Source organism: Poecilia formosa, unplaced genomic scaffold, assembly GCF_000485575.1.
Source record: "Poecilia formosa unplaced genomic scaffold, Poecilia_formosa-5.1.2 Scaffold19, whole genome shotgun sequence".
Taxonomy (NCBI): domain Eukaryota; kingdom Metazoa; phylum Chordata; class Actinopteri; order Cyprinodontiformes; family Poeciliidae; genus Poecilia; species Poecilia formosa.
In genome coordinates this window covers 1,840,694-1,866,388 of record NW_006799958.1, presented here as the reverse complement: position 1 = coordinate 1,866,388, position 25,695 = coordinate 1,840,694, and the positions used below count along the sequence as shown (strand labels likewise).

Here is a 25,695-nt window from a genome sequence, read left to right as displayed (position 1 = left end):
TCATTAGCTTTAAGCCATCAAAATGGACTATATTTGTTTATTTTTTATAAATGAACGATTTAGATATATAACTTGGAGTAATAAATCTATATAATACTTGAATTTTACTTAAAAAATGAATCGATGAAATAAAAGACGCCATTCTATAATCTGTTTCTGAACTTCTGACCGCTACTCTACCAAAGACAGGTAAATCGCTCCCCCTGCTGTTTAAATTATGTAAAACCAGGAAATACCATCACAGCTCCCGTCTGAATTGTCCTGTCGAGAGTTCTTAATTAAAAAACACACCAGGCAGTGTTTGAATCCTGCTACGAAAAACTCTGTAAAGTATTAGCAGAAACAGTAGTGCTATTAACTTTTATTTATGTAAACCTGACATGTTACTGAAGGCCGATGACGTATGTTGTAGCCCAGATGTGCCTCAGCTGTGACAGCAGAAAACCAACCCGGACGGGCGCGCGCGTCTGCCACCACAGCCGCAACGGGAGGGACGTAACAGACGCTGATGTTTCAGAGCAGCCTATCAGGTGTCAGCATTTCAGTTTGTAGCCAATCAGCTCGAGTTAGGCTGTCCGATAGCTTGACTGTGAGAGCTCTGTTCGACGACGGAGGAAATGAGAGGAAACCCTTTAAATTATTTGACTCTGACATGCCGCGGATTAAAACCGAAACATCTATCAGCATCACAAAGTCACGTACCTGTGCAATGAAGGTAAGTTTGGACAGTGTAACAGTCACCTACAGGTTATTGTCTACTTATTGTCATGTGCTGTAGCTGTTTTATCGGATTAAAGAAGCTATTGGTATTTCTTTAAAATTTCACGGATGGTAATTAGTTTTTTTTTTTAACGCACACTTAATATAAATTGTACAGTTTAACCACCTTACATCTGCTAAACTCTGATTTTTTATTTTATTTTATTTTTTGACTAATTGAGACTAACAGCTGCTCCTACAGAAAGAAGCGAAGTTGCGAGCTTTTGTTATTGTTTACGAACGCACGTTGTTGTTGTCTGCACAAGCATCCCTCTCATTACATCATGGTGAGTCCGGTGTGAAGATATAAGGAGGAGATGATACCAGAACCTTCTGCTGCAGCCGCATCCAGGTCTTCAGAGAAAAAGTAACTATTGGTTACCAAAACTGTGGATGACGCTATTTTGATGTAGTTTTAAAATTCCTTCTAGATTTATGTAATCAAATATGATTATGTTTTTTTTGTGTGTGTGTGTTTTTTTGTTTGTTTGTTTTGTTTGGTTTTCCAGTGCAAACTCTCAGGCTGAGGCGACCTCCTCTGGAGCTATCAGTCCCTCTGAGGATGAGTCAGGGAACGAGAACCGACAGAAGAGTGTGGTGGGTTTCTTCTGTTTTCCTGCAGAAATGCAAATGCAAAGCAAGAATAGAGTGACAGGACTCATTAACTAAAGTAATAGTGTGGGGATGCTTTTATAGATGAACACTGGCTTGCAAAATTATTGATTTCAATTGAACCTTTTCACATTGTGTAATTACAACCACATATATGAGGAAATTTCTGTGATATTTCCAGTACATTTAAAAAAAATGTTTCCAAATAAATAGTGTGATGGATAACTTGATTATACAATGGACTACAAACCTTTTAGAAGTTTAGTGATCCAGTTTAGAAAATATCTGTGAATATTTTTTACGCCATAGTTTATTTTTTATTTTTTTAGACCGTTATGAATTTTAAATTTGAAATGTCAGTGTCATTACTGATAAAATGAAAATGTAATTATGCAGAGACGAAGAAGAAGAGCGTGCAGCATCTCGGAAAATGTCAAGAGCAAAAGAGCCAGAGCCAGCGGCAGCAGCGTTCGAAGGGCACGGGGCAAACGCGCCAAAGAGAAGCAAGTGGAGGCAGTCACCCTGTTTGAGGTGATCACCATGGGCAAGAGCGCCATACAGGTAAGACTGCTTACCCAGCATACATTGCTGGTAGACATCTGCTTCAGTAGAGATTTTCAGTTAGGTAAGATGCTGTTTTAGGACGTGATGCAGGCCTTTGTGTTGTTTTTGGTTTGAAAAAGGCGGGTGTCTCCTTTTCAGTGGATGCCATATTTTCTTGTTGGATGGAGTCCCACAGACTTTGAAATGCTTTTAGCCATGCCGACTACAGGGGGGGAGTTCTGTTTCATTTTGAAATAATATTTTAAAAAATACTTCTTTTTGTTTTTTAACTCAGGACAATTCTTGGTTTGATATTAAAATGAGTTTCATGATTTGAAGCACGACAACAAAGCACAATCAAACGATGTCTGTAAGAGGGCAAGTATGTCTTCACCTCAGTAAAGGTGAAAATAAAGTGGTGATAACAGATAAAAGGAAAACTGAGGCTCTTCCTATTAAACCAAGAGTTAAGTAAGAATATGTCCTAGCATAAATGAATTCTCTGATTATTATCTGGTGCCTGGACAGGCAGTGATCGATGATTGGATTGAGGCATACGTGACGGACAGAGACGCCTCTCTACTCGACCTCATCAGCTTCTTTATCCAGTGCTGTGGCTGCAAAGGCAAGCGATTCGTACACAAATGCACAATTTCAATCTCCTTCCAGCAGCCAGAAACACGCCAGACACACAGAACCGGTTTCATGTGTTCGTCCTTCGGTTTTCGCATCCTCTGCAGGCGCGGTCACGGCAGAGATGTGCCAGAGTAAAGAGGACAAGCACGTGAAGAGCAAAATGGTCGAGGAGCTGGATGAGGTAAACACCTCTACATTTTGTCCTGTCCTCTCCCCTGTGTGATTATAAAGAGAGGCTGACTCAAACAGATGTGGACGTCTGTGCGTTTCAGGCTGTTGGTCTGCAGTATAAGCGATTCCTTGCTTTTCCGTGGATTCTGACCGTCACCTGGCCCATGGATGCAGTCAGTACATGCTTTCTTTCTGTAGCAGATTTGTTGTGTCTGTAATCTTGATGATTTCAGATGATTGTATTTTTTAATACACGTCTGAGTTGCTGTGCTAAACATCTTTTCCTAGCAGTTATGTGGAACGTAAACGTACCACAACAATCTCGCCACTTTGCAATACTCTTCTACTATATAATGATGCTATTTGTCATTTTGTCACGCTCAAATCTCTGCTGCTCTGAGATGGAATCCTCTTCCTGTTTCCTTCTAAACTGTAGGACAGTGCAGAGTATCCACTCGTGCAGTCCGGGCCGTCCGGTCGCTGGTTTCACTCGGAGTTCTGCGACTTTGTGTCGGTGCTGGTGGCTCAGTGTCAGCACAGCGTCCTTTTTGACAGCTACCTGATGAACAGCCTCATCTCGCTGCTCACTGAGCTGTCCAACTCATACGTAAGGGCGTTCAGACACACGTGCACGCTCGCGGGTAAGAGACAAGACGCACGCGGATGCAAATATGGAAGTCCAGCAGGGCCAAAAACATGATTAAATTTTTTTTTTCAAATTATTATTATTAATTTCTTCTATGTGCTTGTGTCAGATGTTTTGTTAAAATGTTATTTAAAAGTTGACTCTAACACATACTTGATAAGCAACATGAAAACTCTGCAAATAACGTGAACAAAGCCTCAAAAACACACACATCAGGTGGTTTTGGTCCGTCTGGCTTTCCACACACAAGTGCGGTAATCATTAAATGATTTAACGTGGACTCTTTGATCTGAACGTGTGTGTGTGTGCGTGTGTGTGTCAAGCGGTGAAGTTGCTGAGCTCTCTGCTGAGCGTGGCTCTGAGCCTGAGCGTCGGGATCGAAAACAGTCAGAAGCTGTACAACGTGCAGAGGACGAAGACGGTGAGACAAAAGACCCAGCAACTGGAGAGGATGCAGAAGAAGATCTCGGAGGTGAGATCTGTGGATTGAAGATGCTTGGGGGACTGAATGTTTGCTCTGTGTGACTGAATCGAATTTTAACGCCTTCTGACGTCTCTAAAAGTTGCAGGAAAAGAGGGCGGAGGTCGAGAGCATGATGGACGTCATCTTCAAAGGGGTTTTTCTTAAAAGATATCGGTACACAACACTTCTTACATTGCCGCTTTCAATTTATTTTATTTGTTTAAAAACGTTTGTAGTGTTTTCATGTCGACAGGTAACACTCCGCATATGTTGTGTACGTTTGAGCAGGGATATGCTTCCAGAAATTCGCTCAGTCTGCATGGAGGAGTTGGGCTTGTGGATGAAGCTGTACAGTTCGTCATTCCTCAACGATAGTTACCTCAAATACATGGGCTGGATGATGCACGATAAGGTCAGCGGCTGCCTAATTACAGGTGATTCAAGCAGCTTTTCAGATCCTGAAAACAAGCTGAAATCTTTATACGTCACATTTCAGGTACCGGATGTGCGTCTGAAGTGTGTGTTAGCTCTGCAGGGTCTGTTTGGTGATCCTGTCCTACTCCCTAAACTGGATCTGTTCATCAGTCGCTTCAAGGTAAACGAACTCCCTGTTTAAAGCCTTCAGCTGCACACTATGTCTTACGAATACCTATATCTGGCCCACAATGCAAAAATATTCACACCCCTAGAACTTATTTGTATTTTATTGCGTCACACCTGCAAACTTTAGTGTATTTTTTCTGCGACAGCCCAACAGAAAGTTGCACAAAACTGTGGAATTGCAAGAAAAATATGACTTTGAAAGCTTTGTATGAGTTAAAAATAAAAAAAGTGAGGTGCCTTTAATCTGATTCCCCTTAAATAAAATGGAGTGCAATCAGTTGTGCTAATTGGTGGGTAGAGTCAGTCTGTGTGCAGTTTAATCTCAGTATAAATACAGTATGGAGGTATGAGGCATATTAGAGAAGATTAATCAGATTGTAGAATAGAGTAGATCTTTGTTATCGACCAGAATGAGAAGTAGCCAACAGGCCAATGGTTACTTTGGAGGAGTTGCAGCGATTGACAGCTCAGGTGGCTCTATCAACACAAACTATCAGTTATAGACTCAGTAAATCTGGCATAAATGGTGGAACTAAAGGAAGAAAGCTGGTTGTTGGAAGACACCTACTAGGCATTTATGCTTACTCAGGGGTCTAGGAACAAATACTTGCCACACTTTTCACTCTTTTTTAATTTTGTAAGAAATAAACATATAGTAAAAAAAAAATAAAAATAAAAATAGAAAACCAGTGGTCCTTTATCTTTCAAATTACAATTTTGCACTCCTTTGTGTTGAACCGTCACATAAAATACCAATCAAAACATTCTAGAGTTTGTTGTTGTAAAACAACAAAAAGTTTAAGAGGTCAATACTTTTGAAAGGGATATATTTAATATTAGTACTTATTTAAAAATAAATCCCGGGATATATTAAAATAAGAACTATGAAAATATTTGATCAAAGCTTTCAGTTAAAATGTCCATATAACTCCTTGAGGTCCAAGCGTTCTTTATCGTCATTGCTCATTCTCCGTCCCATTGCGTGGCAGAATCGACTGATCTCCATGGTGCTAGATAAGGACAATGAGGTGGCAGTGCAGACCATGAAACTATTGGTGCTAATCTCCAGGTAAGTTATTGATTTCTTTTTTTTTTTTTTTGCTTTTTGCTTTTTTCTCCTCCCTTCTCATAATCCTTCTCTCTCCAGAGCCACAGACGACGTGCTGACGTCTGAGGACTACAAGCAGCTCCTTCAGGTCGTTTACTCCTCTCATCGGCCCCTCTCAGCCACCGCAGGGGAGCTGCTCTACTCAAGGTAAAAACGCCTCCGTCGCTTGGCTAAACGTACTAATTACTTGTTTTGACAAAAACAAGAGACACCATTGGTCTGTTTCAGGATTCTCAGTGCTGCAGCTCCTACCTCTGATAATCAGGATGAAAGGAACGAAGAGGACGAGCGAAGACGACAGATGTTTGACCGACTTAAAGCTTTACTGCGGTTTTATCAGGAGTCTGAGGTGACAGGTTGTTTTTACATTTTTTTTAGTTTATAAAAAAAAATGCTTGTTGCATTTCATATTTAATGGATGATTTTTTATGTTATTTTTTTTATCACGTAAACCTTCAGCTCCACAAGCATGTCGTTTACCTGGTGGACAGCCTTTGGGACTGTGGTGGGTCTCTGCTGAAAGACTGGCCCACACTCACAGCTGCACTGCTGCAGAACAGCTCAGGTAGGAAAGCATGTGTGTGAGTTAGGGGGCAAGAAAACTCTTCAAATTTGTCAGTAGTTACAGAATTTCATAGGATTTTACAATATCTTACTAATATACTGTACAGGTGTTACTCAAACCGTGGGTGTTTTTGTGTTGTAGGTTTTACTCCGGCAGAACAAGCGGTGATTGTGGAGATCCTGGTTGCGTCGGTACGTCAGGCCACAGAGGGGCCAGCTCTGGTAGGGAGGAGCGGGGCCAAGAAGGTAAAAAGAAGGCTGGATGATATCTCTCTTTTAATCTGGTCAAACATTGCGGCTTTAAATTTGAGCTTTGTTCACTAACAGATCATGAGCAATAGAGAAAAGAAAATTCAAGCTGACGACTGTCTAAAGCTCACTGAACATCTGTTTTCTGTGCTTCCCAAGTTACTCTCCAAGGTATTTGCACCACATGCAGCAGTCCATGCAATAAGCTCAGTTCACTCCATGTGGTAAAAAAAAATAAAAATAAAATAAAATAATAATAATGTGAATTATTTTATTGTGTTTCTGCAGTTTTCATGTAGTGGCGACACTGTTGCTTCCCTTATGCGGATTCCTCAGTACTTCCACCCAGACAGTCAAGAGGCTAAAAACACACAGGTCTGCATCGTTGCCAGATCAATATTGTATAATAAAATATTTTAATCTGCAGTGTGTTTGGGTATAAAACAGTTCGTGATAAGTGAGTTTAAAAAATAAAAATTAAAAAAACTATTATTTTTAAAATGCGGGGGGAAAAAAAGTGTTTCTAGTTTACCTTTTAAACAACATCTGATTTCGTTCGTCTCGTCAGTCCTCTGCAGAGTTCTTCAGTGTTTTTGTGTGTTGACTTTCAGTACTGATAGATTTTTTTTTGTTGTTGTTTTTTTTGTAAAATTACATGGAAAAGTTAGGCAATAGGAGCTTTAGGAAGACAACTAATCAAATATCATTTCTGGGGTTTTTTGTTTTCGTGTCTTTAGTTGATGGCTTAACCGAACAAAAATAGTTTCATTTTGTATGATGCCATTTGTGCAGTCAGTTTCAAGCCTGATGACAGAGATGGCAGCTGTTTTGGACCTTCACTCGGGCCCTGCGGTTCTGGAAGCAGCCGCTCGAACATACCTCAGTCTGTGTGGCGATGGCGCAGCCTGGGCCGTGGCGGCCAGAGCCTCACGGGACTCTCTGGTCCAGCGCTGGGTGGACCGACTGACAGAGAAAATTGGGGAGTCACTCAGGGTAGGCGTCTCGGTTCCCCTTTGTGCAGCCAAATATATATTTTTTGGAAAATTGTTGTGCTCAAACGAGCCGTCATCTGTTTTTAGTTCCATACTTTTGTCAATTTTAGATTCTGAAGAGATAAGCAAGCGGTGGCCAACATGTGCGCTCAAGGTTCCTACGCAATATCTAAAAGTCTGGAACAAGTTGGGCTTTATGATTTTCCAGGGCTTGATAAGTATGGGGGGGGGATGAAAATGTGTTATGGGAAAATGTTTGCGGTTCCAGGCTTCAGATAAAAATCTGAATTCCTGAAAAAAATATATATATTTTTTTGCTTGAACTCGCATTTAAGTTGTCATTTATCTTTAATTCACCACATCACAACTTGAGTCTTTGTCCAGTTTGATTTATCCGTCTGTATTTTGAATCACAGATAAATGCACACAAATTTCAATTAGTTAATTTATATATATATATTTTTAAATTAACAGCTGTTTTGGACTCTGAACTTTCTTAGATCAAGGATATCAATTACACATGTATTTGTTTTATGCATTGAAACCCTTCTTGTTTTTTATCAAAACAGATTAAATCTTATACTAAAGTTACATACATTTTAAAATGTAAAATAAACATTTGGAAAGTCTAAATGTTATGGATTTCTAACTAGAGCTGATCTAGTTATATTGAAAAAAAAGTCTTGAATAAAAAATACAGATTTTTTTAGTGGAATGTTGTTCAGGAACTATTCACACTTCCAAAAATCACTTGGTTTTAGAAAATAGAAGATCTGTGTAACTGACAGGCCTCAATTTTTTCCAATAATTTAATTAGAGAAGTCTTACGTTTTGTTCATAAGCGTAGAATTGATTTATTTTCTGTGAAATAAACAGTGAATCCTACCTAACTCTGTAGTTTTTCTGTTTATCCGCTCTCTTGCAGCGCGGCTGTTTTTCTGCTGAGGAAGACGAGACGAGTCAAATTGTAGCGACACTGAAGAAACTCAGAGCTTTCCACAAGTGAGATTTGACCGACGAGGACGCGCAGCGAACTCAACAGTTTAGTGTAAGCTGCTTCTAAATCGATCCTGGTCCAACCTGTCTCTGTCTGCGTTGTTTTAGCTGTCATGACCTCAGTCGATGGAACGTGTTTGAGCTGCTGTCTCCTCTCCTGACGGAGGACGGCAGCCTGGGAGGACCACCGCCAGAGGTACCGTCATTAAGTCACCGTAGACACTTTTTGATGGTTTTTGTTCTCAGCGTTTTGTTCTGATCAGGTGTTGTTTCCACAGGTGCTGGAGGAGGCACTGCAGTGCATGTCGTTTGCCATGCTGTGGTCCCTCAGTACGAGCAGCCAAACTCTAACATGCAGGGTGAGTTACATCTGCACCATGAAATCCATGATCAATCTGAATCCTGCTTTCACTGTAGCAGTTTACTTGAACTTCTTTGTATGTGAAGACTTGTTATGAGTAGGGAACTTTCTTTCTCCAGTTAAAATGTACATCAAGAAAAATACTGTACTGTTTATTTGGCTCTGATTACTCTATATTCTTTATTTTAATTGTAAAGTTTAAATGCACACATCATGGGCATGGATTCCATGTTAATTTAGATTTTTTTTTATCATGTATTTGAAGTGTTGTCTGGATGGATGATGATGATGCGTCATTTCAACGCATTTTAGGTATTAAAATTAGATTTATTGACGATATTTTTAGGTCACATATAATGAAAACTTCACATAAGGATTCAGTTTAATGGGAAAATCGATCCCCATTGACTTTCACTGGTGATGCAAAACTACAGCAACACATTTCCGGCACGATTCTAACTGGATATTTGACTGCTGTTCCTGACAGAAGCGGTAGAGTTCATTTGAACTGGTTCGTTTTCACGATTCGGTTCCTCAAATTCCAATAGGTTGGGCGTTAATGTTAGCCAGCTTCGTTTACTCCAAAACCGGTTTAGATGTGCGTTTGGGATCATCGTGCTGTGGGAACATCCAACTTTCTCCAGCTTTCAACCATCTAGCTGTCAATTTGCGATAAAAAAAAAAAAAATCTGGAGGTGTTCCTCCTTCTTAAGTATTCCATCAGCTTTTAGAATGCACAATTCAATTCTATTCAGTAAAACCTTTATTTGTCCCCGAGGGGCTGGTCAAACACCGACATGTTAAAAACAGTCGTAGGATTGTCACGATGCCGCCGCCACCGTGCTTGACAGCCGATAAAGTGTTCTCATGTGTGAAAACTTCAGGTTCACTCCTCCGTATAAACTCCATGTCATAACAGCCAAATAGTTCAGTGTTTGTTTCCGTGCGACTTGCTGTGAACGGTTACAGTAGTCCGCTGTTTGTCAGGTCAATGCAGGCTTGATTCTCACTAAATTGCTTTCATTTGAGGATGAAGTTTGGAAATCAACCAGTTTAAATNGCTGCTTTTTGCTGGCTTGTCACAGAAAATCTCATTGATAAAACACTGAAAGTTGTGATTACAGCGTAGAAAAAAAAAAAAAGTTAAAAAGTTCAATTTGTGCTCATACCGCGCTTCCTGTTGCTGTTCTGCTGCCGGCACCAACCTCCGCTTCTGTTCGTGCTACAGAATACTTCTTCCACGTCGCCAAACTGAACCAGCTGCTGGTGCTGAGTCAGCAGCTGGAGGAGGACATCAGGCACCTGGGTAGTCATAAATACATAGCCCACCAGCTCTCAGTTATATATGTAAGTGGGGTGAATCTGTCTTCTGCTTTCTTTGAATTGATTCCTCTCCAGTCTTCCAAACCGTTCTGCCTGTTTCCTTAACGTGTCTCTCTTTTTCTTTTCTTCTGAAGCAAGTCATCAGCTCTTTCAAGGGAATCCAGGTCTTTTCAGAAATAAAGAAGGACATTGAGACCAACTTCAAACAGATGAAGCAGTCTCTGGTGGCGGAGGAAGGCTGCAGGCATGAGCCTCAGCTGACAGCTCATTACATCAGCTGGTGAGTTCCAGCCTTCGAGAAGACGATGATTAATCCGCGGACAATCTGATTAAGAGGCCATACTCTGTTCCCTCTTGTAGGATATTGGAAATAACGAAAGGCCTGACGTCGCTGGTTCTGTCGCTGCCAGAGGAGCTGACAGAGGACCTTCATCAGGCCTTCACCTTTGTGTCTCAGTTCTTGTCCTAGAAGCAGAGTCACCCCCGCAAGCATCCCGGTAACTCCAGTAAGGATCCGGCTACTAACTGAACCGAACCACGACTGACTTTTAAAAAAGGTGCTATTCCGTTTGATTCAACTCAACAACTGGACAGCCTAGCTTACTTGGAGATTTTTTGTTATTTTGTCGTTCTCGTGTTGGGGACTGAATGACAAGCTTGATGAAGCCACCCTTGCACTACTGTAATTACCAACTTAATTTTTTTTTTTAAATACCATGGAAGAATAAAATTCATTAAAATGAATCTACGACTTGGGTCAAATGTTTTGGGTATCCTTCCACAAGCTGCACTCTAGCTAATTTTGTAATAGTTTGAATTATGATCCACTCTTTTGGACAAAACTGCTCTAATTGTTTTCACGCGTCTTTTTGGATATCAACACATAATTAAAGAGATAAACAAAACACTTAACGTATTTGCATAAACATACATCATTTCTTTGTTAGTTTTTAAAAAAAATCTGCTTTATTTAATGGCCAAATGTTGAGTTTTCATTAGCTTTAAGCCATCAAAATGGACTATATTTGTTTATTTTTTATAAATGAACGATTTAGATATATAACTTGGAGTAATAAATCTATATAATACTTGAATTTTACTTAAAAAATGAATCGATGAAATAAAAGACGCCATTCTATAATCTGTTTCTGAACTTCTGACCGCCACTCTACCAAAGATGGGTAAATCGCTCCCCCTGCTGTTTAAATTATGTAAAACCAGGAAATACCATAACAGCTCCCGTCTGAATTGTCCTGTCGAGAGTTCTTAATTAAAAAACACACCAGGCAGTGTTTGAATCCTGCTACGAAAAACTCTGTAAAGTATTAGCAGAAACAGTAGTGCTATTAACTTTTATTTATGTAAACCTGACATGTTACTGAAGGCCGATGACGTATGTTGTAGCCCAGATGTGCCTCAGCTGTGACAGCAGAAAACCAACCCGGACGGGCGCGCGCGTCTGCCACCACAGCCGCAACGGGAGGGACGTAACAGACGCTGATGTTTCAGAGCAGCCTATCAGGTGTCAGCATTTCAGTTTGTAGCCAATCAGCTCGAGTTAGGCTGTCCGATAGCTTGACTGTGAGAGCTCTGTTCGACGACGGAGGAAATGAGAGGAAACCCTTTAAATTATTTGACTCTGACATGCCGCAGATTAAAACCGAAACATCTATCAGCATCACAAAGTCACGTACCTGTGCAATGAAGGTAAGTTTGGACAGTGTAACAGTCACCTACAGGTTATTGTCTACTTATTGTCATGTGCTGTAGCTGTTTTATCGGATTAAAGAAGCTATTGGTATTTCTTTAAAATTTCACGGATGGTAATTAGTTTTTTTTTTTAACGCACACTTAATATAAATTGTACAGTTTAACCACCTTACATCTGCTAAACTCTGATTTTTTATTTTATTTTATTTTTTGACTAATTGAGACTAACAGCTGCTCCTACAGAAAGAAGCGAAGTTGCGAGCTTTTGTTATTGTTTACGAACGCACGTTGTTGTTGTCTGCACAAGCATCCCTCTCATTACATCATGGTGAGTCCGGTGTGAAGATATAAGGAGGAGATGATACCAGAACCTTCTGCTGCAGCCGCATCCAGGTCTTCAGAGAAAAAGTAACTATTGGTTACCAAAACTGTGGATGACGCTATTTTGATGTAGTTTTAAAATTCCTTCTAGATTTATGTAATCAAATATGATTATGTTTTTTTTGTGTGTGTGTGTTTTTTTGTTTGTTTGTTTTGTTTGGTTTTCCAGTGCAAACTCTCAGGCTGAGGCGACCTCCTCTGGAGCTATCAGTCCCTCTGAGGATGAGTCAGGGAACGAGAACCGACAGAAGAGTGTGGTGGGTTTCTTCTGTTTTCCTGCAGAAATGCAAATGCAAAGCAAGAATAGAGTGACAGGACTCATTAACTAAAGTAATAGTGTGGGGATGCTTTTATAGATGAACACTGGCTTGCAAAATTATTGATTTCAATTGAACCTTTTCACATTGTGTAATTACAACCACATATATGAGGAAATTTCTGTGATATTTCCAGTACATTTAAAAAAAATGTTTCCAAATAAATAGTGTGATGGATAACTTGATTATACAATGGACTACAAACCTTTTAGAAGTTTAGTGATCCAGTTTAGAAAATATCTGTGAATATTTTTTACGCCATAGTTTATTTTTTATTTTTTTAGACCGTTATGAATTTTAAATTTGAAATGTCAGTGTCATTACTGATAAAATGAAAATGTAATTATGTAGAGACGAAGAAGAAGAGCGTGCAGCGTCTCGGAAAATGTCAAGAGCAAAAGAGCCAGAGCCAGCGGCAGCAGCGTTCGAAGGGCACGGGGCAAACGCGCCAAAGAGAAGCAAGTGGAGGCAGTCACCCTGTTTGAGGTGATCACCATGGGCAAGAGCGCCATACAGGTAAGACTGCTTACCCAGCATACATTGCTGGTAGACATCTGCTTCAGTAGAGATTTTCAGTTAGGTAAGATGCTGTTTTAGGACGTGATGCAGGCCTTTGTGTTGTTTTTGGTTTGAAAAAGGCGGGTGTCTCCTTTTCAGTGGATGCCATATTTTCTTGTTGGATGGAGTCCCACAGACTTTGAAATGCTTTTAGCCATGCCGACTACAGGGGGGGAGTTCTGTTTCATTTTGAAATAATATTTTAAAAAATACTTCTTTTTGTTTTTTAACTCAGGACAATTCTTGGTTTGATATTAAAATGAGTTTCATGATTTGAAGCACGACAACAAAGCACAATCAAACGATGTCTGTAAGAGGGCAAGTATGTCTTCACCTCAGTAAAGGTGAAAATAAAGTGGTGATAACAGATAAAAGGAAAACTGAGGCTCTTCCTATTAAACCAAGAGTTAAGTAAGAATATGTCCTAGCATAAATGAATTCTCTGATTATTATCTGGTGCCTGGACAGGCAGTGATCGATGATTGGATTGAGGCATACGTGACGGACAGAGACGCCTCTCTACTCGACCTCATCAGCTTCTTTATCCAGTGCTGTGGCTGCAAAGGCAAGCGATTCGTACACAAATGCACAATTTCAATCTCCTTCCAGCAGCCAGAAACACGCCAGACACACAGAACCGGTTTCATGTGTTCGTCCTTCGGTTTTCGCATCCTCTGCAGGCGCGGTCACGGCAGAGATGTGCCAGAGTAAAGAGGACAAGCACGTGAAGAGCAAAATGGTCGAGGAGCTGGATGAGGTAAACACCTCTACATTTTGTCCTGTCCTCTCCCCTGTGTGATTATAAAGAGAGGCTGACTCAAACAGATGTGGACGTCTGTGCGTTTCAGGCTGTTGGTCTGCAGTATAAGCGATTCCTTGCTTTTCCGTGGATTCTGACCGTCACCTGGCCCATGGATGCAGTCAGTACATGCTTTCTTTCTGTAGCAGATTTGTTGTGTCTGTAATCTTGATGATTTCAGATGATTGTATTTTTTAATACACGTCTGAGTTGCTGTGCTAAACATCTTTTCCTAGCAGTTATGTGGAACGTAAACGTACCACAACAATCTCGCCACTTTGCAATACTCTTCTACTATATAATGATGCTATTTGTCATTTTGTCACGCTCAAATCTCTGCTGCTCTGAGATGGAATCCTCTTCCTGTTTCCTTCTAAACTGTAGGACAGTGCAGAGTATCCACTCGTGCAGTCCGGGCCGTCCGGTCGCTGGTTTCACTCGGAGTTCTGCGACTTTGTGTCGGTGCTGGTGGCTCAGTGTCAGCACAGCGTCCTTTTTGACAGCTACCTGATGAACAGCCTCATCTCGCTGCTCACTGAGCTGTCCAACTCATACGTAAGGGCGTTCAGACACACGTGCACGCTCGCGGGTAAGAGACAAGACGCACGCGGATGCAAATATGGAAGTCCAGCAGGGCCAAAAACATGATTAAATTTTTTTTTTCAAATTATTATTATTAATTTCTTCTATGTGCTTGTGTCAGATGTTTTGTTAAAATGTTATTTAAAAGTTGACTCTAACACATACTTGATAAGCAACATGAAAACTCTGCAAATAACGTGAACAAAGCCTCAAAAACACACACATCAGGTGGTTTTGGTCCGTCTGGCTTTCCACACACAAGTGCGGTAATCATTAAATGATTTAACGTGGACTCTTTGATCTGAACGTGTGTGTGTGTGCGTGTGTGTGTCAAGCGGTGAAGTTGCTGAGCTCTCTGCTGAGCGTGGCTCTGAGCCTGAGCGTCGGGATCGAAAACAGTCAGAAGCTGTACAACGTGCAGAGGACGAAGACGGTGAGACAAAAGACCCAGCAACTGGAGAGGATGCAGAAGAAGATCTCGGAGGTGAGATCTGTGGATTGAAGATGCTTGGGGGACTGAATGTTTGCTCTGTGTGACTGAATCGAATTTTAACGCCTTCTGACGTCTCTAAAAGTTGCAGGAAAAGAGGGCGGAGGTCGAGAGCATGATGGACGTCATCTTCAAAGGGGTTTTTCTTAAAAGATATCGGTACACAACACTTCTTACATTGCCGCTTTCAATTTATTTTATTTGTTTAAAAACGTTTGTAGTGTTTTCATGTCGACAGGTAACACTCCGCATATGTTGTGTACGTTTGAGCAGGGATATGCTTCCAGAAATTCGCTCAGTCTGCATGGAGGAGTTGGGCTTGTGGATGAAGCTGTACAGTTCGTCATTCCTCAACGATAGTTACCTCAAATACATGGGCTGGATGATGCACGATAAGGTCAGCGGCTGCCTAATTACAGGTGATTCAAGCAGCTTTTCAGATCCTGAAAACAAGCTGAAATCTTTATACGTCACATTTCAGGTACCGGATGTGCGTCTGAAGTGTGTGTTAGCTCTGCAGGGTCTGTTTGGTGATCCTGTCCTACTCCCTAAACTGGATCTGTTCATCAGTCGCTTCAAGGTAAACGAACTCCCTGTTTAAAGCCTTCAGCTGCACACTATGTCTTACGAATACCTATATCTGGCCCACAATGCAAAAATATTCACACCCCTAGAACTTATTTGTATTTTATTGCGTCACACCTGCAAACTTTAGTGTATTTTTTCTGCGACAGCCCAACAGAAAGTTGCACAAAACTGTGGAATTGCAAGAAAAATATGACTTTGAAAGCTTTGTATGAGTTAAAAATAAAAAAAGTGAGGTGCCTTTAATCTGATTCCCCTTAAATAAAATGGAGTGCAATCAGTTGTGCTAATTGGTGGGTAGAGTCAGTCTGTGTGCAGTTTAATCTCAGTATAAATACAGTATGGAGGTATGAGGCATATTAGAGAAGATTAATCAGATTGTAGAATAGAGTAGATCTTTGTTATCGACCAGAATGAGAAGTAGCCAACAGGCCAATGGTTACTTTGGAGGAGTTGCAGCGATTGACAGCTCAGGTGGCTCTATCAACACAAACTATCAGTTATAGACTCAGTAAATCTGGCATAAATGGTGGAACTAAAGGAAGAAAGCTGGTTGTTGGAAGACACCTACTAGGCATTTATGCTTACTCAGGGGTCTAGGAACAAATACTTGCCACACTTTTCACTCTTTTTTAATTTTGTAAGAAATAAACATATAGTAAAAAAAAAATAAAAATAAAAATAGAAAACCAGTGGTCCTTTATCTTTCAAATTACAATTTTGCACTCCTTTGTGTTGAACCGTCACATAAAATACCAATCAAAACATTCTAGAGTTTGTTGTTGTAAAACAACAAAAAGTTTAAGAGGTCAATACTTTTGAAAGGGATATATTTAATATTAGTACTTATTTAAAAATAAATCCCGGGATATATTAAAATAAGAACTATGAAAATATTTGATCAAAGCTTTCAGTTAAAATGTCCATATAACTCCTTGAGGTCCAAGCGTTCTTTATCGTCATTGCTCATTCTCCGTCCCATTGCGTGGCAGAATCGACTGATCTCCATGGTGCTAGATAAGGACAATGAGGTGGCAGTGCAGACCATGAAACTATTGGTGCTAATCTCCAGGTAAGTTATTGATTTCTTTTTTTTTTTTTTTGCTTTTTGCTTTTTTCTCCTCCCTTCTCATAATCCTTCTCTCTCCAGAGCCACAGACGACGTGCTGACGTCTGAGGACTACAAGCAGCTCCTTCAGGTCGTTTACTCCTCTCATCGGCCCCTCTCAGCCACCGCAGGGGAGCTGCTCTACTCAAGGTAAAAACGCCTCCGTCGCTTGGCTAAACGTACTAATTACTTGTTTTGACAAAAACAAGAGACACCATTGGTCTGTTTCAGGATTCTCAGTGCTGCAGCTCCTACCTCTGATAATCAGGATGAAAGGAACGAAGAGGACGAGCGAAGACGACAGATGTTTGACCGACTTAAAGCTTTACTGCGGTTTTATCAGGAGTCTGAGGTGACAGGTTGTTTTTACATTTTTTTTAGTTTATAAAAAAAAATGCTTGTTGCATTTCATATTTAATGGATGATTTTTTATGTTATTTTTTTTATCACGTAAACCTTCAGCTCCACAAGCATGTCGTTTACCTGGTGGACAGCCTTTGGGACTGTGGTGGGTCTCTGCTGAAAGACTGGCCCACACTCACAGCTGCACTGCTGCAGAACAGCTCAGGTAGGAAAGCATGTGTGTGAGTTAGGGGGCAAGAAAACTCTTCAAATTTGTCAGTAGTTACAGAATTTCATAGGATTTTACAATATCTTACTAATATACTGTACAGGTGTTACTCAAACCGTGGGTGTTTTTGTGTTGTAGGTTTTACTCCGGCAGAACAAGCGGTGATTGTGGAGATCCTGGTTGCGTCGGTACGTCAGGCCACAGAGGGGCCAGCTCTGGTAGGGAGGAGCGGGGCCAAGAAGGTAAAAAGAAGGCTGGATGATATCTCTCTTTTAATCTGGTCAAACATTGCGGCTTTAAATTTGAGCTTTGTTCACTAACAGATCATGAGCAATAGAGAAAAGAAAATTCAAGCTGACGACTGTCTAAAGCTCACTGAACATCTGTTTTCTGTGCTTCCCAAGTTACTCTCCAAGGTATTTGCACCACATGCAGCAGTCCATGCAATAAGCTCAGTTCACTCCATGTGGTAAAAAAAAATAAAAATAAAATAAAATAATAATAATGTGAATTATTTTATTGTGTTTCTGCAGTTTTCATGTAGTGGCGACACTGTTGCTTCCCTTATGCGGATTCCTCAGTACTTCCACCCAGACAGTCAAGAGGCTAAAAACACACAGGTCTGCATCGTTGCCAGATCAATATTGTATAATAAAATATTTTAATCTGCAGTGTGTTTGGGTATAAAACAGTTCGTGATAAGTGAGTTTAAAAAATAAAAATTAAAAAAACTATTATTTTTAAAATGCGGGGGGAAAAAAAGTGTTTCTAGTTTACCTTTTAAACAACATCTGATTTCGTTCGTCTCGTCAGTCCTCTGCAGAGTTCTTCAGTGTTTTTGTGTGTTGACTTTCAGTACTGATAGATTTTTTTTTGTTGTTGTTTTTTTTGTAAAATTACATGGAAAAGTTAGGCAATAGGAGCTTTAGGAAGACAACTAATCAAATATCATTTCTGGGGTTTTTTGTTTTCGTGTCTTTAGTTGATGGCTTAACCGAACAAAAATAGTTTCATTTTGTATGATGCCATTTGTGCAGTCAGTTTCAAGCCTGATGACAGAGATGGCAGCTGTTTTGGACCTTCACTCGGGCCCTGCGGTTCTGGAAGCAGCCGCTCGAACATACCTCAGTCTGTGTGGCGATGGCGCAGCCTGGGCCGTGGCGGCCAGAGCCTCACGGGACTCTCTGGTCCAGCGCTGGGTGGACCGACTGACAGAGAAAATTGGGGAGTCACTCAGGGTAGGCGTCTCGGTTCCCCTTTGTGCAGCCAAATATATATTTTTTGGAAAATTGTTGTGCTCAAACGAGCCGTCATCTGTTTTTAGTTCCATACTTTTGTCAATTTTAGATTCTGAAGAGATAAGCAAGCGGTGGCCAACATGTGCGCTCAAGGTTCCTACGCAATATCTAAAAGTCTGGAACAAGTTGGGCTTTATGATTTTCCAGGGCTTGATAAGTATGGGGGGGGGATGAAAATGTGTTATGGGAAAATGTTTGCGGTTCCAGGCTTCAGATAAAAATCTGAATTCCTGAAAAAAATATATATATTTTTTTGCTTGAACTCGCATTTAAGTTGTCATTTATCTTTAATTCACCACATCACAACTTGAGTCTTTGTCCAGTTTGATTTATCCGTCTGTATTTTGAATCACAGATAAATGCACACAAATTTCAATTAGTTAATTTATATATATATATTTTTAAATTAACAGCTGTTTTGGACTCTGAACTTTCTTAGATCAAGGATATCAATTACACATGTATTTGTTTTATGCATTGAAACCCTTCTTTTTATTTATCAAAACAGATTAAATCTTATACTAAAGTTACATACATTTTAAAATGTAAAATAAACATTTGGAAAGTCTAAATGTTATGGATTTCTAACTAGAGCTGATCTAGTTATATTGAAAAAAAAGTCTTGAATAAAAAATACAGATTTTTTTAGTGGAATGTTGTTCAGGAACTATTCACACTTCCAAAAATCACTTGGTTTTAGAAAATAGAAGATCTGTGTAACTGACAGGCCTCAATTTTTTCCAATAATTTAATTAGAGAAGTCTTACGTTTTGTTCATAAGCGTAGAATTGATTTATTTTCTGTGAAATAAACAGTGAATCCTACCTAACTCTGTAGTTTTTCTGTTTATCCGCTCTCTTGCAGCGCGGCTGTTTTTCTGCTGAGGAAGACGAGACGAGTCAAATTGTAGCGACACTGAAGAAACTCAGAGCTTTCCACAAGTGAGATTTGACCGACGAGGACGCGCAGCGAACTCAACAGTTTAGTGTAAGCTGCTTCTAAATCGATCCTGGTCCAACCTGTCTCTGTCTGCGCTGTTTTAGCTGTCATGACCTCAGTCGATGGAGCGTGTTTGAGCTGCTGTCTCCTCTCCTGACGGAGGACGGCAGCCTGGGAGGACCATCGCCAGAGGTACCGTCATTAAGTCACCGTAGACACTTTTTGATGGTTTTTGTTCTCAGCGTTTTGCTCTGATCAGGTGTTGTTTCCGCAGGTGCTGGAGGAGGCACTGCAGTGCATGTCGTTTGCCATGCTGTGGTCCCTCAGTACGAGCAGCCAAACTCTAACATGCAGGGTGAGTTACATCTGCACCATGAAATCCATGATCAATCTGAATCCTGCTTTCACTGTAGCAGTTTACTTGAACTTCTTTGTATGTGAAGACTTGTTATGAGTAGGGAACTTTCTTTCTCCAGTTAAAATGTACATCAAGAAAAATACTGTACTGTTTATTTGGCTCTGATTACTCTATATTCTTTATTTTAATTGTAAAGTTTAAATGCACACATCATGGGCATGGATTCCATGTTAATTTAGATTTTTTTTTTTATCATGTATTTGAAGTGTTGTCTGGATGGATGATGATGATGCGTCATTTCAACGCATTTTAGGTATTAAAATTAGATTTATTGACGATATTTTTAGGTCACATATAATGAAAACTTCACATAAGGATTCAGTTTAATGGGAAAATCGATCCCCATTGACTTTCACTGGTGATGCAAAACTACAGCAACACATTTCCGGCACGATTCTAACTGGATATTTGACTGCTGTTCCTGACAGAAGCGGTAGAGTTCATTTGAACTGGTTCGTTTTCACGATTCGGTTCCTCAAATTCCAATAGGTTGGGCGTTAATGTTAGCCAGCTTCGTTTACTCCAAAACCGGTTTAGATGTGCGTTTGGGATCATCGTGCTGTGGGAACATCCAACTTTCTCCAGCTTTCAACCATCTAGCTGTCAATTTGCGATAAAAAAAAAAAAAATCTGGAGGTGTTCCTCCTTCTTAAGTATTCCATCAGCTTTTAGAATGCACAATTCAATTCTATTCAGTAAAACCTTTATTTGTCCCCAAGGGGCTGGTCAAACACCGACATGTTAAAAACAGTCGTAGGATTGTCACGATGCCGCCGCCACCGTGCTTGACAGCCGATAAAGTGTTCTCATGTGTGAAAACTTCAGGTTCACTCCTCCGTATAAACTCCATGTCATAATGGCCAAATAGTTCAGTGTTTGTTTCCGTGCGACTTGCTGTGAACGGTTACAGTAGTCCGCTGTTTGTCAGGTCAATGCAGGCTTGATTCTCACTAAATTGCTTTCATTTGAGGATGAAGTTTGGAAATCAACCAGTTTAAATTAACTTTACCAATATTTCTACAAAAGAAGAAGGAAAAAACAAACAAACAAACAAACAGGTCATATATCTAGTCAATTTTAGGAGATTTATGCTTAGCATGATTTTTGTTTTCACTGTCTGGAAAAGTGGATTCATTTTTCTAGCTTTGTGATCCCTTTGGAAAACTTTGGAGATGCAATGTGTTTGTTTTTTTCTTTTCTTTTAGGAGAAAGCTGTGGCCCAGAGGCTCCAGCTGCGTCTCTTCTGTGACAGGAGCTACCGGTGTCTCTCCCACTGCAACCACAGCGTGAAGAATCAGGTACAGCGGGAAGCGGGCCGAAGAACATCTTCCCACCTTCCTTCCTAACCTTTCCCTTTCCTCAGGCGTTCCTGGGTGTGTGCGATGTCCTGACGGCTCACTCGTACCAGCTGCAGGTGTGGGATCCCACCTGCTTCGGCCCTCTGCTCTACACTCCCAGTCCCAAACTGCAGAGGGCGCTGCTCACCTTCGTATGCGTGAACGTGTTTGTTGTCCCAGACGGCGACAACCAGAGCAGAGGTAAGGTCTCAGCATGTTTACTGTTTTATTTCACTTTAACCTTCATATAGAGAATTATTTATCCACATAAAATATTTTTCCTGCCAATTTAAATGATCGTCATTTGAGGGTTTTTATCTCAAAAAGTTGTGACAGAAGTTGAAGGTGTAAACTTCAGGATGTTTGTGACATTAGCCAGAAAAAAAAGATGTTGTTTTCACATGAAAAACATGCTAGACACATATCTAATTTCCAAATATTATTTGATATAGTTACTTTGTGTTTATTTGATATTTTTTGTCTTTGTGCATAGAAATTAAGAAAAAAAAACATGATGCTAAAATGGTATCAGCATGAATAAGAATTAAGTTTAATGAAGTAACAGAATAAAATGGGACAAAGTTCTTCAAGTAAACATGTTATTTAGAATTTATCATGGTTTGTTAGATTATACTCATAATGGCTGCCCTAATTCATCATTTTGACACTTGTGGCTTTCAGCTAATGAAAATCATAAAACTTCAGTTTCTCAGAAACTCATAAACTTATAATAAGACAATTAGTACAATTAGTTTTAGTTTTTTTTTTTTTAGACTGAGCTGTCGGACGTCAACATTTCCATAAAACTTGTCAGCAGGGGGAAGCATGAAAACCAAACTGCTTAATGGACTTTGTTTTGAAATCCTTTCAAGACCGCAATAACCAGTGTTGCTTGAACACCTCCATCACAGTTTTTGTTCTTCCTTCCACTCAACTTTCTATCATTGTGCTAGGATTAGACTAATTAATGATCTGTTGAGGCTTACACTCCTTCTGGAGACTGTCAGCACCCTTCCCCATGTTTGTAGACCATAACATAACATTTTTGTGTTAAACGTCCTCTTTTTTATTAATTGGTGGTATGTGATAGTCTAGTTTTCTGAGTCTGTAGGCTGCAAGCAACAATCGATGACGTTAACAGAAATAAGTCCTTGAAATATATTGCTTTGTGTGTAATTAATTAATGTAATTGATTTAATTAATTGAATTGCTGAAGTGAATAAACTTCACAATGATATTCAGTCTTATTTAGATTAAGCTGTAGGTTTCCTTCTAAACTTGATGAGGATATTACGAGGAAAAAAGGAGCAGCGGGTAGAAAAAAAATTAAAATGTATATTATGTAAAAAAAAAAGTGATGTTTTTGATGAAACCAAAAACATTTGCACATTTTGGGCCTTTGCAATTTAGGTAGATCAAACCATCAGAGAAGGCAAATGTTCTCCAACATTTAAAAGATGACAAGATTTAACTTTTTATCTGCACCACAAAAAATAACAAAAAAACAGGAAAATACAAAAACAGGAAAACAGATTCAGCTTTATAAACTTGTTTTTTGTTGTCGTTGTTTTTGTGCGAGGCCGGCAGAGGAGTAAAAGTGCAAAGAGTTGCACACAAAGTTAAGTGCGGAGAACTTTGCTTTAGCTGCAGCGTTGCACAGCAGATGGCGCTGTCGCTCTGCGTCGCCTCAGAGTAGAAAACCCCGCAGCTTCCCGAGCTCACAGCCGCGCCGATTATTAAATGCACGGCCACACGTTTGGCTTAATAAGTCACAGCAGAGCCGCTTGCCCAACTGTAAACGTCTCCCGATTTCCAACCTGACCCGACAATTGACCCCCTCACCCAATTACAAAGGAGGCCCCGTTAATACCTTCAGACTGAAACAGGATTGACTAATTTGTATGGAAGTGTGTTCGACTTTGTTATGCAAAGCGATGCAGCGTGTAAACCCGATGGCGGCGCGCTCCTCTTTGATTCATAATGAGGAAAACAAGAGTGACGTGTAGAAAGTGGAGAAAAAAAACCCCAACCTAAAATATATATTTTTTTAAAAAAAGAGGCGATTTCTTTGCAGAGTCCTGCAGGTAAACGTCTGAATTCATTCACCGCATCCGAAATGTTTCATTGTCTCTCACAGCAGCTTCTGCCTTCCGCAGACATATTGCATCCAGAATGTGGGAGAAGTCCGGGAAAAAGCCAATAACTGTCCTGGTGGGACTCTCTTAAATGTTCAAGCAAATGTAATCCAGGATTATTGGTTTTTGAACATGTAATAAAATGCTATTGTTTTATTGGATATTCCTGGTAATGATTTTGTTATATGGACAGTGTTTTCTATTAGCCCGCGAGATCAGAGATCACTCAGAGGGCAGGGGCACTGAGGTAAATCAAAAAAAAAAAAAAAAATCAGGGCAATCTCTTTCCGTGAGAAAATTCCATTAACTCTGGCTCGCCTCCGAGACCATTTTATTAGCCTTGTGAAAGATTGAAGCCACATGGTGTCACACCCATAACCACAGTCTGATGTTATCTTTGATTTCCACCTGCTAAAGCCATCGTCCCAAGACTCAAACTCTCACTCTCACCCATTTAGGCTTTGTTCTTTTTTTTTTCCTTTCCATTATATGATTCTGTGTGATTAATCCCTCTTTTTTTTGCGTCATTCCCATATTTTTCTCCTCGTCTTTTTTCTTTTCTTTTCTTTTTATTTTTGTCCTTCTTGACCAATTCACATCCAATCACATGTTTGAACCGCACCCCACCCCTCCTCTTCCTCAGTCAGTGAGAGCTCTGAAGTGGAGAGGCTGGAGGAGCTTCACAGAAGAAGGAATCTGCTGGCGGCCTACTGCAAGCTGATCGTACACGGCGTGCTGGAGACGAGCACGGCGGCAGAAATCTACACGCACTACGTGAAGGTGAAGGTCAACTCCGTCGGATGGGTCGGATGCTGGAGATCGCATCTGTTCACGTTCATGGATTTATTATGATTTTAGTTGTTGTTGCAAAAATCAATGAAGTTCTTGTTTCTGAAAGGGTTAAAGTTATAATCCTTATTTGTTTTTTTTGTGTGTGTTTTGTTTTTTTTACATTTGACAACAGCAAAAACTTGTGTATTCTATTCTTTACATTTTGTCTAAGAACAGCCTTAAATTTTACTTCCCATATTCAGTCACTGAATAAATAAATATTTTGATAGAATTTTTCTAAAGAGGCATCATAAAAATTTCTGAAAAAATTAACATTTTGATAACTCAACTTTTTCATTTCTGTACCAGATGTTCTTTGCTTTTGGTTGATATTTGGTATTTCATTATCGTGCACAATTTTCAAAAGAGCAATTTCCCCCCCAAAACAGGAATGAAGTAAAAAAACAAACAAACAAAAAAACAGATCAGTTTGGATGCTTTTTGTTCTTCCTCCCACCCCCATTAATCACCCATTCATAAATTAAAATTACTTACATGATTATGTTTGCGTATATTACTTCCAAGTACAATCAAAAAGAAACAACCTGAAAGTTTGGGATCTAGTGATACATTCAATTTGCCTCGGAAGTTAAACTTCCTGGTAATGACATCGAACCAGAGTTGCACATGTTGAAGTCTGAAAACCAGCGTTATTTACCAACTATTGTAGTGTTAGTAGTAAAGTACTGCTGAATTTTTTTCTCTTTATTTTTTTAGTTCAAATACTAAACAAAAGAAGTTTCATGACAGAGGGTGAATGTATATGTTATAATCCCCAACTTCCTGAAATAATGTTTCTTCTAAAAAGTAAAAAAAAATTTAGATTGTTCATTTGAATATAGCATGTCCAGTGCATATAAGGTTTGATATGATGTAAATTAGTGACATTAGGCATAATTGGTAATTTCATAATTAAACATTTTTTGCAGTTCTCGTTTGTAGAACATTTTATTAGGGTATGTGTCAAATATGCATCATCGTGCAGTTCAGCTGCACTAAGGCTTAAACGATTTAAAGAAATACAAACGGTCAAGAGTGCTGATAAATAGTTTATGTGTCAGTGTTGGGATAAGACGTTAGGGTTCCAAGCAACCCCAAATTATGAGTTTAAGTTGCAGTTTCAAATGTTGCCTAAAAACTGTGTGTATTCTCAGCTGGCTGCTGGTGCTCTGCATGAAGTCAAATGATGCATCTTTCAGTAACATTTTGCAAAATTACTCTATTTATTTTTTTTGTCCCCAGCATTACAGCGACTTCGGCGACATCATCAAGGAAACGATTTCCAGGACCAGACAGACGGATAAAATAGAGAGCACTCGTACTCTGGTGCTCTGCTTGCAGCAGGTACAACATGGTTTGCTCATCCAAAAAAACAAAACAAACCTCCTCTTCTGTCAGCACAGCTGCTGATGTGTTTTTTTTTTTATTTCCCCCCAGCTGTTTGTGCAGCTTAAGCGGGAACAAGAGAGCGGTGGCAGGGCTCACTCGGGAGTGCAGACGTTCACCTGCATTAAGGAGCTGGCCAGGCGCTTCGCCCTCACATTCGGAGACCTTGTCAAGTTTCGTGAGTGTCTCGTCATGATCCACAGGTCAGCCAGGCGCTCCTCGCA

The 25,695-nt window shown here is 39.9% G+C and overlaps 2 protein-coding genes across 3 annotated transcripts in view; both read left to right on the top strand.

Annotated features, from left to right (window-relative positions):
* The first annotated feature begins 535 nt into the window (after positions 1–535).
* Positions 536–10,495, top strand: LOC103134853 (cohesin subunit SA-2-like). The gene is made up of 25 exons (XM_016669080.1): positions 536–747; positions 1,026–1,126; positions 1,269–1,356; positions 1,768–1,932; positions 2,443–2,539; positions 2,655–2,731; positions 2,823–2,894; positions 3,158–3,362; positions 3,691–3,839; positions 3,931–4,004; positions 4,119–4,242; positions 4,327–4,425; positions 5,423–5,502; positions 5,581–5,688; positions 5,770–5,890; positions 6,001–6,106; positions 6,248–6,351; positions 6,433–6,525; positions 6,643–6,729; positions 7,147–7,347; positions 8,272–8,348; positions 8,451–8,538; positions 8,621–8,701; positions 10,161–10,306; positions 10,387–10,495. The coding sequence occupies exons 2-25, from the start codon at positions 1,077–1,079 to the stop codon at positions 10,493–10,495; spliced, it is 2,601 nt and encodes an 866-aa protein (XP_016524566.1). The 5' UTR covers positions 536–747; positions 1,026–1,076.
* A 1,069-nt stretch (positions 10,496–11,564) lies between these two features.
* LOC103134761 (cohesin subunit SA-2) overlaps positions 11,565–25,695 on the top strand; it is a 17,815-nt gene continuing 3,684 nt past the window's right edge. The window contains exons 1-28 of one of the 2 annotated variants that reach the window (XM_007547198.2): positions 11,565–11,733; positions 12,044–12,144; positions 12,287–12,374; positions 12,786–12,950; positions 13,461–13,557; positions 13,673–13,749; positions 13,841–13,912; positions 14,176–14,380; positions 14,709–14,857; positions 14,949–15,022; positions 15,137–15,260; positions 15,345–15,443; positions 16,441–16,520; positions 16,599–16,706; positions 16,788–16,908; positions 17,019–17,124; positions 17,266–17,369; positions 17,451–17,543; positions 17,661–17,747; positions 18,165–18,365; positions 19,290–19,366; positions 19,469–19,556; positions 19,639–19,719; positions 20,988–21,080; positions 21,146–21,320; positions 23,898–24,034; positions 25,328–25,429; positions 25,523–25,674. In XM_007547198.2, the coding sequence (XP_007547260.1) occupies positions 12,095–12,144; positions 12,287–12,374; positions 12,786–12,950; positions 13,461–13,557; positions 13,673–13,749; positions 13,841–13,912; positions 14,176–14,380; positions 14,709–14,857; positions 14,949–15,022; positions 15,137–15,260; positions 15,345–15,443; positions 16,441–16,520; positions 16,599–16,706; positions 16,788–16,908; positions 17,019–17,124; positions 17,266–17,369; positions 17,451–17,543; positions 17,661–17,747; positions 18,165–18,365; positions 19,290–19,366; positions 19,469–19,556; positions 19,639–19,719; positions 20,988–21,080; positions 21,146–21,320; positions 23,898–24,034; positions 25,328–25,429; positions 25,523–25,674 (3,005 nt within the window). In that variant the 5' untranslated portion in view covers positions 11,565–11,733; positions 12,044–12,094. Of the gene's footprint in view, positions 11,766–12,043; positions 12,145–12,286; positions 12,375–12,785; positions 12,951–13,460; positions 13,558–13,672; positions 13,750–13,840; positions 13,913–14,175; positions 14,381–14,708; positions 14,858–14,948; positions 15,023–15,136; positions 15,261–15,344; positions 15,444–16,440; positions 16,521–16,598; positions 16,707–16,787; positions 16,909–17,018; positions 17,125–17,265; positions 17,370–17,450; positions 17,544–17,660; positions 17,748–18,164; positions 18,366–19,289; positions 19,367–19,468; positions 19,557–19,638; positions 19,720–20,987; positions 21,081–21,145; positions 21,321–23,897; positions 24,035–25,327; positions 25,430–25,522; positions 25,675–25,695 lie in introns of both variants that reach the window. The other variant, XM_016669016.1, reaches the window with a different exon arrangement.

Bases quoted from the DNA above. Each gene is read 5' to 3' on its own strand.
- LOC103134853 (XM_016669080.1), top strand. From the start codon at position 1,077: ATGATACCAGAACCTTCTGCTGCAGCCGCATCCAGGTCTTCAGAGAAA. The intron at 5,689-5,769 runs GTAAAAACGCCT...GGTCTGTTTCAG, and splicing joins GGGGAGCTGCTCTACTCAAG to GATTCTCAGTGCTGCAGCTC. The intron at 6,352-6,432 runs GTAAAAAGAAGG...GTTCACTAACAG, and splicing joins GGAGGAGCGGGGCCAAGAAG to ATCATGAGCAATAGAGAAAA.